The 12,990-nt window shown below is 41.3% G+C and overlaps 1 protein-coding gene across 2 annotated transcripts; it reads left to right on the top strand.

The window, feature by feature from the left end:
• Window positions 1-1,406: 1,406 nt before the first annotated feature.
• On the top strand, window positions 1,407-12,342 carry zftraf1 (zinc finger TRAF-type containing 1). Of its 2 annotated transcripts, none has more exons than XM_053863942.1 (7): window positions 1,407-2,126; window positions 2,359-2,636; window positions 4,736-4,830; window positions 5,462-5,605; window positions 8,212-8,423; window positions 8,528-8,706; window positions 10,178-12,342. In XM_053863942.1, the coding sequence occupies exons 2-7, from the start codon at window positions 2,367-2,369 to the stop codon at window positions 10,388-10,390; spliced, it is 1,113 nt and encodes a 370-aa protein (XP_053719917.1). In that variant the 5' UTR covers window positions 1,407-2,126; window positions 2,359-2,366; the 3' UTR covers window positions 10,391-12,342. The 2 variants fall into 2 exon arrangements, with proteins under 2 accessions (XP_053719917.1, XP_053719915.1); XM_053863940.1 differs by having other exon boundaries at window positions 1,408-2,126; window positions 2,355-2,636; window positions 10,178-12,340.
• The last annotated feature ends 648 nt before the right edge of the window (window positions 12,343-12,990 follow it).

Below are 12,990 nucleotides of genomic sequence, written 5' to 3' on the forward strand. Positions count from 1 at the left end.
TCAGGGTTATGTGCTCTGGTGTGTACATTCACATGGGGACAATGAAGTAAAGCAAAAGACTTTTTCAAGCAAAAGAGTTTGTTTCTAAATTAAAACCAGTGCTGCTGAAGTATCAATTGCGTGAAAGGATGTTGGTAATCGTGAAATCAAAATCACACCCAGAGTATGATTTAAAAACTCTAGATCTTGCCCCACATCCACACTTGTTTTTAAACATGCATTTGTCAGTTTTGTCCTCTGAAAGTTTAATGAATTAAACAGAAGTGAAGGAAGCAAAACTATTTAAATTCCGTCTACTCAGCAATAGTATATGTTTTACTATATGTTGTGTGTTCTTGTTGTTGGATCTTCAGTTAATATGAATTAAAAGTGCTGCATTATAAACAACTGTAGTTTCTGCTAATCCGCATGACACAGCCGTCTCATACTTATTAAAAATAAAAACTCTTAATCTTAATGTGCAATTGGTGGGTTTGTTCTTTCATTAGAATTAGGTATGTGTATTCTATTTAGGTTATTCTACATGGTGCCAGGTGCATTACTAAGGATAGTCTTACGTTTACGCGGACTACATTGGGCATATCTGTTGGAGTCCAGCGGGAGTGGTTGTTAGATCACAGATAGCCGATATCCTGCCCCACCTACCCAAGCGCACACAAGTGTTGAGGAACCCTATCATCACACAAAATCCTGAAAAGTACACTGAATATTCGTAACACGTACGTGAAGATAAGGATGTTGGTGCTCACCCTGTTTTTCTTGTTTAACTCCTTGTGATTACTTCACACAATAAAAGGAGGAGGAAAACAGTAAAACCAGTTTGACCGATCGCTGTCTCAGGACCCTCAACTTACCACAGTATGTATGTTAATGGGTGATTGAATATTATGTGAGTTACTAGGCTGTTAAGATGAAATGTAGCAGGAGAAACATGTTTTTTGTTAGTATGATGGTTAACCATTAATTTCTATTATTGTTTTTTTTAACCATTAATTTCTATTATTGTTTTTTTTTTAAATAAGTAAATAAATGCTCAATGGATAAAGGTAAGTATCAGCAGCACTCCCAATGATCCAAAGAATTGATTTCAACTGCTTTAAACGGTAAAGAACATAAAAAATACAGAATCAAATCCAATTTCTTTATCAGCACACACATTGAAAACAGAACAAAATAAATATATTTCACACATTTGTAGGTGTGTCTTGGTCATATTTGAACTTTATATATCGGTTTTTCACCGGGCAAATGTTGATACAGATGAAGGGATTCAAAATTCTGAGGTCATGGTTTGTCACTTTATTACAAGGCCAGCACTGTTAGAAAAGACATGTTGCTTTACAGTGTATCAAAGGTACGCTGTTTAAAAATGCTCCGTTTTATGAGAAAACCCTAAACATGTCGGCGAACCGTTCTCTTTGCGTTTGAAACACGAGAACGATGACAAAACGGATAACACAGCAAGAAACACGGTTAAAGCCTGACACGGAATGTGCGTCTGGTTGAAAACGTGTCATCTTGTTTACAAGCACTGCAGGAATTTTTCGAAACAGACCGTGGATCTGTTCGAATGCGAGAAACTGGCCAACCTCTGACGCAGCCTGAACCCTGTCGCGCATGCGCACTGGGGGATTCTTTAAATACCCCCCAAGTCATCTGCCACAACAAAACATTCCGCTGTCAGCCAAGTCTGTGCCTCACTGATACTGGCTAACAGAGTTGGAAGAACCGCTGCCATTATATTGACGCGTTATCGCGCTACTTCTATTCTCAGAAACGGACGCCCATCTGACCGAAAAGACCGATTTTGACCCGGAGTCGTTGACTGTGCAGGTTAAACTCGGGGAGACGGACAGGGAGAAAAACAAAGATGGCTGTGTAGCCAGAGTGACGAGACCAAATAGAAGCTTCTTCTTATGAGCGTCCTTAGCTCGCCGAGGGGCCCCGTGGACAGACAGTAGGTATCGTAACGACAGCAGTAGAGGAGGAGCAGGACCGGACAGCACCGTCCCCGTCGCTGTCATCACCAATATCGGCGTCAAGAACACAACAACAGCTGAGACGACAGAGTTGTTTTGTTCTGCCTGGGCAGAGGGAGCCTGCGTAGCTAGTCTCCTAGCACCACTGTAAGTCTGCTGAACTAGAATGTCTCCATATAACTGATACCCGTGGTTGTATTCGGCTCTTGGTCCGGTTATTACACAGTCATTACCAAGTTCGGGACGTTGTGGTAGTAATTGCTTGGTCCTCAAGAGTGTGTCGCTGTGGCGTTAGCTTAGCTCGCTAGTTGTAGCTACCTGCTGCTATTCTCGACATCTTTCTGGTCGCGGCTGATACAATATAGATATTTCCAGGCAGTTTGAACCATGGCTTCACTGGACGAGAGGGAGGTGGGCATGGCCCCGGCACCTGGCTCCTCCTCGGCCGCCGTGGGAGTCGGTGATCCTGTGGCTGGGGTCGCAGCCATGCAGGATGAGGTCAACATACGGCGAGAAGGGCCCGAGAGTGACCTGGAGGAACCACCCAAGAAGAGGGCAAAAGTCACAGAGGAAGAGTCAGGAAAGCTGGAGGAGAGACTGTACTCGGTTCTGTGCTGCACCGTGTGCCGAGACTTGCCCAAGGCGTCAGTGTATCAGGTAAAAAAAAAAAAGAGTGTCAACCACAATCAGTAAAACCAGAAACCATCTTTAATGTAAAACTTCAAATGTGTGACCCCAAGTGTGCCCCGACACCCGAATACTGAGCGCCAACCTGTTGAATGTGGCCAGCTCCCCTTAAAGTGATACTTGATCCAACACAGGCCCAAGCCTCTCAGTCTGAGGGGACACTCCCAGGCCTAGTGGTGGTCAGCTGTGCTGGCTCAAGTTTCTCACATTATATTGTGAGTAGTTCTCCAATCATCAAAAGCAACACCTACCCTCACATCACAACAGCAGAATAGATAAACAACCTCTTACATGTCATTATACTTGAAAACCTTCCCATAAATCTACTCAGTGGCCACCATTTACACCCCTCAAGGTCACAGTCCCCATTTTACATAAATCTTTACTGACCCTGACTCACGTCGATCTAAAAATAGATTAATGTGGCCTACCAAAACTGTGAATTGATTGTAGCCTCTTATGGGTACACAATGAATGAAAAAACCACACAACAATTGAGTGACTTCTAAAGAAAAGCCTGTCACATGACAAGAAATTGATAGAGCAATACCAGTTAATTTCCTAAGACTCTTAGTTAGTTCAGTGATATTGAACCTTTTCACACCAAGATTGTATCAAACATATTGAGGGCAGTCACATCCCCAACCAACTAGGTGCCTTGTTTCTGATAAAATATCAATTGTACTCATATTTAGTGTCCAGCCCTGTTATTTAAAAATATTTGAAAGTATTATTGAAAAATTTGAACACAAAATGAACTAACATGGATGACTGCTCAATATTCTACATATATTTTAATATTCGGTTTTATAATATTTTATATTACATAATGACATTATTGTCATTAAGATAAAGAGTCCGTCTAACAGGTATTTGGCAATAACCCGGTATTACATCTGGATGAGTTGGAAGTCAACACATGATCACTTTATTGGACCAAACTAGATAATTAAAAACATGCATTTGGGAAATAATAATGAACAAATTCACAGATGACAATGTTTTAAAATTTCGACATACAAATGAACAATTGATAAGGATGCCCATCTGTAGATTATTATATTGAATATATAACATCCACATCAATAAACAACACTCTGTTGTGTCAACATATGAACTAGAATAAAGCAATTGCTTGTATTGATATTAAACAGGGTAAGATCCATTTGATAAATGTTCCTGGTGGCAGAGGATTCAGGTTCAATAAAAGAACTGAGAGCTTATGGTGTATAAAAACAAACTGGATGTTACTGTAGGGATGAAGGGGCTCCAGTGCTTTCACATTATGACGCATTATTAATGCTTGTTTTGCTTGCTGTACTCATCTGTCATCATCAGGGGAAAGTATTTACCGTTGTCTTTCCCTTTCAACACAATTGGTATAAAGAACGAAAAGAAAAAAATGTTGATTATTTTTACATCACCAACAACACAGATGTTGTGTGCCACATATGTAAATATATGGCACACATATATTTATATATATATGGCTCATCTGCCATATATGTAAAATATATGCCATATATGTAAATGAACATGAAAATAGAGCGGGACTGGGATTCTATATCTGTATCACTAAATTCCCTGTCCCTAAAAGTCCCTAAAAATCACAATTTCTATACGGCTGGAATTCCCTCCCAATGAATGTTAATATAAATGTACTTCACTTGTTGAGACTTTTAATCCAGTTACACTTTAGATTAGGGAGGATATATAAACATAGATTGACTACTAATGTGTATGTGTATTAGTAGGATATTTGCCAGTAATTAATTATTGTTAAGTTGTGATGAGTCTTGTTATACCTGACTCCATTTTACTCGGGGATGGTCACCCAAGTTTCACTCTAAATAACGCCATAATTATTGATTATTAAGAGTAAATATGTAATTACTTTATCAATGGCTCCCAATCTGAAGTGTTACTTTAAATCCTATTTAAATCCTAAATCATATTGTAATACAATTAAAGACCTCTTTAAAAACAAAAAAGAAAAGGACTTTACATCAAGGTTTCATGCAATCATAACCAAAAAACAATAACAATGTTTTTTTTTTCAACTCCACCAGTGCACCAACGGACACCTAATGTGTGCGGGCTGTTTTATCCATCTCTTGGCTGATGCACGCCTCAAAGAAGAGCAGGCCACGTGCCCCAACTGCAGGTACAAAGTCACTTTCAGTCTGTTGTATATATACATCTGTTGTAGCGAATTACACAGCTATGACTGTCCTCAGTTTATTTAAGGATATATGTGTGTGTGTGTTATTCAGCTTCGCATGTTTCAAGCAGTAATGTTCCGTCCCACTATATTTGGATAAAAATAGCTCAAGAATTAAATGATATCAAGCCATCTACACAAGCACACCCACTGAAGTGACTAAACCTCGTGCAGTACTGTGCAGCCTGACTCCCTTGTGTGGCTCATCTCAGACTTCAAGGATCAACCATCTCACCCCCCGGCGTTTTTCATCCCTGACCTTGACTGCATCATTCTGCTTTTCATCCCATCATGATGGTGTTTATGTCTGCGGACCCTGATCAGCTTCTGCCAGTTATGTCTTGGAACAACGGTCATAAACTCCTGGTTAGACATTTAAATGAGACTGCCTTTGCCCTTCCCATTATGTTGGGTACACAGGATCATCAGAAAAATACAAAAATAATTCAAGCACCTTTTGATTTTTATTTACTTTCAAACAAGTAGCTCTCCGAAAATAACACAAGGCAGGACTGTGTTCTGTACTGTGTATCAGTCTGGAGCTTTGATGGTTTGTTGTGCTGTTTTTGTGCAGGTGTGAGATCAGCAAGAACCTGTGCTGCAGGAACCTGGCAGTTGAGAATGCCGTCAGTGAGCTACCGACGGAATGCACCTTCTGTCTAAAACAGTTCCCTCGCTCTAGCTTAGAAAGACACCAGAAGGAAGAGTGCCAAGACAGGTACGACATACACACACACATGGTCACGGCCGAGAATGCATGATTCCACTGACAGAAAGTGCAACTTTGAAAGACTGAACTTTTCACAATGGAAGCTGAATAAAATCCACTATTGCTATTATTCCAGGTTTATTCATGTTTGCAATCTTTTTTTAAAAGTTCTAAAAAAGTAACATTACACCATCCACTCGACAGATTGCACATAAGCCACTTCTGTTGAATAATGTCTGATTTTCTGAATGGCCTGAAATTAGTGGAACTTGTTAATGATCCCTTGGAGCAGTGATTTAGCGAGACAGAGTCGAGGGATCGAAATTGAACAGGATGGGGAGCTGAGATGCTGTTATCCACTGTTCCATATGTGTAACGTGATGGTTGAAGCATGGCCTCGAGGCATGTTTTGAGCTAAGAGACGCGTCCCAAGTGACCTGTATCATTAGTTAAATATCACATGACTATAGACAAACGTGGCCCTGTTTCTGGGAGACCACATGTGACTGCCATGATGGTCTCGAGCAGCTTCAAATAACTGTGGCATGTTGAAAAATAGTTGAATAATTATATACAATGTGCACTTCTACATCCATCTACTCATCTCAACGTTATGAGTTGCCATTTTTTAGCTGCCTTTTGAGTTAAGAAACTCACTAGATCTCTATTGGCAAGCAACGTTTGTATATCATAATATAGACTTGTGGGTGAGCATCAGACCTGCAGATGTTTAGGAAAATTAATTTCCTTATATTTCTTTATTTTACCCAATAAATGTCACATGTTGCCTCGAGGTCCTGTTTAATGTGTTATTTGTATATTCACAAGACATTTTAATGCCTTCATTAAGCTATATAGAAAATGTTTAGAACGTTAATAATAATAATATTTCATTATAAATGCATTCTGTCCTCCACTTATAAATGCTGTATAAATCTTGTTATAGTTAGCATAGACGATTATAAATCTTCATGATGTTTTCTGTAAAGCCATTTAATTAAATTGAAATGTCCTATATATGTACTTTCAATCCATTAAAGGGCAAATTATTCTTTGCAGATATAGATTTATCGATGACCAATATTGAAACATTATCATCCATTCCAAATATGTTGCTTTGTGCAAACGTCCATAGCAAGTGAACATTTGCTTCCAAACAGACATTACGCACATGCATTGTTCGTGTCTTGGGGCATAAGCCAAGGACATTAAGATCTGTTAGAGGAGTGCTGCGCGTTACATGACCAGCAGATGTCACCAGCACCAAAAGATCGTTCAAATGGCGTCCGACAGATGCAATTGGCTGAAAAGATTTGACGCGTTCGTGGGGCTTCTGCTCGCCATCCTCACGTCATTCAAGCGTGTTCCTGGCCTCATATGGAGACTCTATTTAAACGCCTCACACCGTCATTAAATTGCCATTTTAGCTGTCGACAGATGCGACCTTGGATAGCATCATCGCATACAGGTATACTGGATGTACTTCTGTCTTCACATGCCACTCCTCTTTGAATTGACAGATAATGACAGGACTATTTTTTGCAACACGAGTGACCCATTAACTACGGATGGCTTGCTGGTCCACTGTCTTATTACTGAAGAGAAATATGGAAGAATATGTTGAAAAAAACATGATAATAAATTACATTTTTGTAGGGGAGGGTATTTCAATGATCTTTATAGGGACTTCATCTCAGGGGCTCAAAAAAGGAGCCTTGTAATAAGGTTCTTTTGATTATATTCACTTAATTTCTAATTATTTACAGGAGAAAATAACAGTCTTCTTTTCCAAGCACGGCGACTCACTCACACCACTATCATTGTTCTTGTATTAAAAATACATGTTCAATCATGGTTTTGAACCATCAAACTGACTCTCATCGCTTGCGTGAAGCAGAGTGGGCGGGATTGTTGCTTAGCAGCTCCATTGTGACGTCTCTGGAAGTCTACTCCGTCTTGTGGAGTCACTTTGGTGTCATGGCATGTGACCATATAAGATTTAGGAGCAGAATTAAAATGAAAACGGGAGTAAACATACATGTGTGAGACAAGTTGGCAATACCTGATTGGCTCCCGTAAACAGTTAGCCACTTGGACTTGTGTTTGGTTCTGTACTAAAGTTACTTTGGACAAGATTTTGATCTGCGCCTCCAACTATACTGGGGAAGTTTTTCTTCCACCGTGTGCTGCAATTACACCTCACACTTTTTCGACTAATTTAGCTGAATAAGTGCCATCTGGAATAAAACTTTAAATTGGTATGAAGATTGATTTCTATCTGAGCATTTTTAATTATCGCTTCACGTGCACAGCCAACAGACGCCTGCTGCATAGAACATTAACCGATAGGCAGGCAGTGATTAGAGCATCTACACCCACAACCTTCATTCATAATCATCTGCTTATTATAGCGTGGAAAGGTCTCTTGGTGGTGGCGCTAATCACAGCTGTCTGACATTAATTCTCTGAGCTATTGTTGCTGGTTCACAGCTTTGGTTTAATACCTGGTGGGCCGTTAGTAGCTGGGCTGTAGGGAACACCGAATGAAAAGGCTGATACTTGTCGGATGAAAGTGTGTGCTGGAGCTCACCTGTGTCCTGCTGCCGTGCTGTCAGGGTGACCCAGTGCAAGTACAAGCGGATCGGCTGCCCCTGGCAAGGTCCCTACCATGAACTGCCAGCACACGAGGGCGAGTGCTCCCACCCCACCAAAACTGGGACAGAGCTGATGGGAATACTGGGGGAGATGGACCAGAACCACCGCAGAGACATGCAGCTCTACAACAGCATTTTTAGCTTGCTGTGCTACGAGAAGATAGGATTTACAGGTACAGCCACGTCTTATGATAGAAATAAATCTTTACACATTTCAGTTAAAATCCTTTTAATTCCGCTGTCTTGATGTTTGCTTCCTTTTACTGTCCACATCCAGAGGTGCAGTTCAGGCCGTACCGCACGGACGACTTCATCACTCGCCTCTACTATGAAACTTCACGCTTTACTGTGCTCAATCAGACGTGGGTGCTGAAGGCCCGCGTCAATGACTCTGAGAGAAATCCAAACCTGTCCTGCAAGCGCACGCTGTCGTTTCAGCTCATCCTCAAAAGCAAGGTACAAGGCTCTATTGCTGTATCGACCAGTCATCACTATAAGCGTCCCTCTTCATACATATATTTGACCAAGACAACCTCTGGTTATGACGCTGAGCAGGTGCACTCAAGTTCCTTGGTCGACCAAGTCGAGGCCCACTCTCAGTGGAACTCAGCATGTTGCCTATCTCCTTATCTATTTTTGTATAGAGCAACACTTTTTTGTCTCACAGATCCTCAGGAAGTTCTTTGGCATAAGTTGCCATGTTGAACTTCCAGTGAGTGTGAACGCGATAACACCAAAACGAATCACCTGCTCCTCATTCGCACCTTGTAACACTAATGAGTCACGTAACACCGGAAATGGAAGATGGCTAATTGGGGCACAATTTTGATATTTTTCTTTCCCCTTTCTTGCCCGTGGTTGAGACATCAATGTCTCACAGGTCTCCTTAACTAAAATCAACACTCAGAAAAAAGTGCACAAAACCAAACCTGGACCAACTTGTAGCCATATATGGGAGAGTTACAGAATGGTATGTCACTCAAAGATTTAAACTTGTGTTATTGAGAAAACTATTTTTTACTCCATCATCTGTCAATTACAAATCTCTTTTTTTGCTCAATTTTGACATTTTGGTGACTTTCTAGGGTTTTAAAAGGTGTAGAATTCATTGAAAATGTCCGAATGACCATGTAGTAGGCAAACCCTTTGTTTTTTAAAGACTATCCCAAATAGTCCTAATCTCCATTAGAGAATATAGGTCAAAAACAAAGGCTGCAATGGCAGAATATGCAGCTAGTCATCTGTAGGATTAATATTTAGAGAATTTCTTATTTATTTGTGCAAGAATTATTAGAATATAGATTAGGCCTACTGGGGATAGGCTTTAAAAAAAGGGTTTGCCTACCTCATGGTCCTTTGGAAATGGCAAAAAAATGAATTCTGTAGCTCTGAAAATCCTAGAAAAGTAACAAAAATTGATCAAAAAATGAGATTTGTAATTGACAGATGATAAGTAAATAGAGCAAAATTCCAATTTTCTGAAAAAGTGTAAATCTTTGAATGACATACCATTGTTAAAACCTCACATTTATGGCTACATGTTTGGTGGTTTTTGTGCATTTTTTTCTGTGCGGCTGTAATATTTGCCAAACGCGTGTTGTGTACTCACTTCTGTGAGATGCTGTATGTAACTGTCTCTCAGCACCGTTTGAGGTCCTTCCATGCTGAGTGTTTGCATCAGCTGAGGAAAGGATCGGACAGCTCTGCTCCTCGCATGTCCTCACTTGCGTCTCAGTTTCCCCCTTCAGGCTTTGAAGCCAATGAAACACTTGTTTCTCAATCTAAATCTAGCCTCTGCATGGATGCAGTTTTGGGGAAAACCCTGCCACTCTTTATGAGGTGTGGTGATTTTGGTGATGAAAGTCCGGTCGTGGTGCCATGAAAATGATTCAAGTCCCGTGTGCTGACTAGCCTCCCTGTCCTGCAGGTGAACTCGGCCCTGGAGTGCTCCTTCCTGCTGCTGAAGGGGCCCTACGACGACGTCCGCATCAAACCCGTCATCAACCATCACTCCTTCAGCAACGACACCAATGAGACGGAGTACGTCCCTCTGCCCATCTCTGATTCAGTGGAATGCAACAAACTGCTGGCTGCCAAAAACATCAACCTACGCCTGTTCATCTTCCAAGTCCAGAAGTGAGACAGGACGGCGGTTAGGAGACAGACAAGGGTGTGAAGAGGACGATGAAAGAAGGACACCACTGAACCACTGATACCTCTTAACGGCGACACCCTTGCGCACGCAAACACACAGCACCGTCGCCCAGCGAGACGCCCGCTGGCCTGCGGCGTGCTGTTGTGTGTGCATGTGTTGGTGCGCAGGGCGTGGCTGTCTGCGTTTGGTAGGAACCGTGGCGACATTGTGTGACACCCCGCAGCCAAGGTAGCACACACCACACGTGCGTCTGTTGCATGCATGTGTGTGTATGAAAGTGTGACACGGTGAAGCCCCCCCGGAACCAAACTGTTCTCAGAATATCCCGAAGCATCATAATGTGAAAATAGTGTCTGAGCTTTTGTGGACATGTGAGGACCTTTGGGATGTGTGTGTGTGTGTGTGTGTGACTGTTCCTCTCCTCCATCACTTCCATTTCTTTTTCGTTCTAAAGGTAATTTATAGAGTTAGATTTTGAAGGTCACAATACTTTCCATCGGAAATTGTCTTTTACATTTGAGTCGCACAGTTATTTAACATTTAGACTCAGGATTTGGCAGTGTAATCTAAATCTAATCTGCTGTCAAATAAATAATTAATAAACATAAATGTTAAGTGAAACAGATCAAATTGTTATTTAAATCTACTAATGTTATTTTCAATTGATTTTTGGAGCAGACATACACGGCAAATATGATGATCTCGATTGTTCAGTGATTATTCACTCCAATATTTAATCTTTGTTTTACACCTATATATTATTTTAGTTTTTAGGTTGATCCCAAACCATATAGAGGCCCTGGATTGAGCTTTTAATTTGTGTCTCCTTTAATCCCTCAAAGTGTTGCTTCCAGCTGTCAAGGTTCTAAAAGTCTGTCGTGAGAAAAACTGATTTTATCATCCGAATCTTTTACCTCTGCGATCGGCAGCTTATTTAAACAGCAGCCTACAACACTGATATGTTACGACTCCATTTTCAGCCATATTTATACTCTTTTACTCGTGTTGTTTTTAATTAATCTTTAATATTTACGTAAAAACGGACCATTTTAAAATAATTTAGATTCGTTTTCCTGTTTCTTTTTGGGGTCTCCATCTTATTCTCTGACTTTTGGGTGAGATAGTGTCCAGATTTCCTGTAGATGGTGGGGTGACATGAACCAGGAGGAGGATCAAAGGTTGTCGCCTCCGTGTCTTGCCCCTGTTATGAGCACAAGTGGCCAAAAGGAGGGTCGTCTCCTCTGGTTTTTCACTTCATCAGACTGTAGAGATGCAGATCAGAACCCGTATTTGAGGTGGTGTCTCCCAACAAGAAGCTCAAAAGTTCTCCCAGATGAATGTGCTCGTGGGCCGACTAGATCGACGCTGTCAGCAGTGGGAGATTCAGATTTACAGACTTGCTAAGCTGCAATGACTCGGAGGGAGATGTTAAATCTCCACTCTGATGTGGGAACATTCCTTAGTCATATGGAGTAATGTGAGAAGTCTCATTGAATTTAAAGATATTAAAATTCCAATAGTGCATGACGATAAAAATCAATTCTAAACTGCGGCAGAGATGTGTCACATGCTATTGAAGTGAAGTTTGGACTGGGATCCTCACCCATCAACTGTGTGTGCGAGTGTGTGCGGGTGTGTGTCAGAGGGGTAACTTTGACAACAGTGTTAGTGTTAGACTTACTTGAAGAAGACAATGTCTCTCTGGTAGTTTGAACTGTGAAGCAGATAGACCTGTCTCTCTCTGTCTCCCTCCTCCTGACCTCTACTGTATTTCTGTGTCGACGCCGACGGACTTGACTCATCTCACTATGGCTGTACATGTGCCTTTTATTAAACATCATTGAAAGTGAGTGGCTGCTTGTCTGTCTGTGACCAAAAATAGAGGCGCTCAGGCCTTTCGCTCCGTATGAATTATTCAACCGGTGTCGCAGCTACGCAATGGCCAAATTTAATTCTGTGTGCGACGTGAGCGCTTCACTGAAATTGATGGTGGGAATGTGGTAAAAATGAACGCCGCCTGGACTGTTTGAATTATTCAGAGTTCATTTGTATGGACTGGAGTCATCACCTGGCCTCAAGCTTGACCTCAGAGCTGCACACATATCAACATTTTTTTAAATTTAATCTTCTTGTTCGTCGCAGGACTGGATAGCTGGATTCAAACTGAGGTGTAAAACTATAAAAAATAGACATCAAGGCGCATCAAGTCCGCTATAAAAGCAAATCCAATTGTGTTTTGTGATGTTGTTATGCGTAGAATAGGTGTTCTGATGCATGTAAGGAACACCTCCACATGCCGGACCTCAATCCTCACTGGCTGAGAAGAAGCACTGCTATCCGTTTTAAAGACGTAGACCAACTGAAGTAGGACCAAAATCTCTTCACGCGTCTTCTGCTTTTATTCATTTATTTCTTTATTGAAAAGTGGGAGGGAACCGCAGTGGCCAGAAGAAACCTGCATCGATTCCGACAGTGTAGCGAGAATACAATGCAGCAGGGGGCGCCAAAGTCACGTGGAAGTGATGAAGCTATTCCTGAAAAGCTCGTGGAAGCGAATGATGAAATAATTCCGGTGTTAAGGTCAA

Source organism: Synchiropus splendidus, chromosome 4 (genome assembly GCF_027744825.2).
Source record: "Synchiropus splendidus isolate RoL2022-P1 chromosome 4, RoL_Sspl_1.0, whole genome shotgun sequence".
Lineage (NCBI taxonomy): Eukaryota > Metazoa > Chordata > Actinopteri > Syngnathiformes > Callionymidae > Synchiropus > Synchiropus splendidus.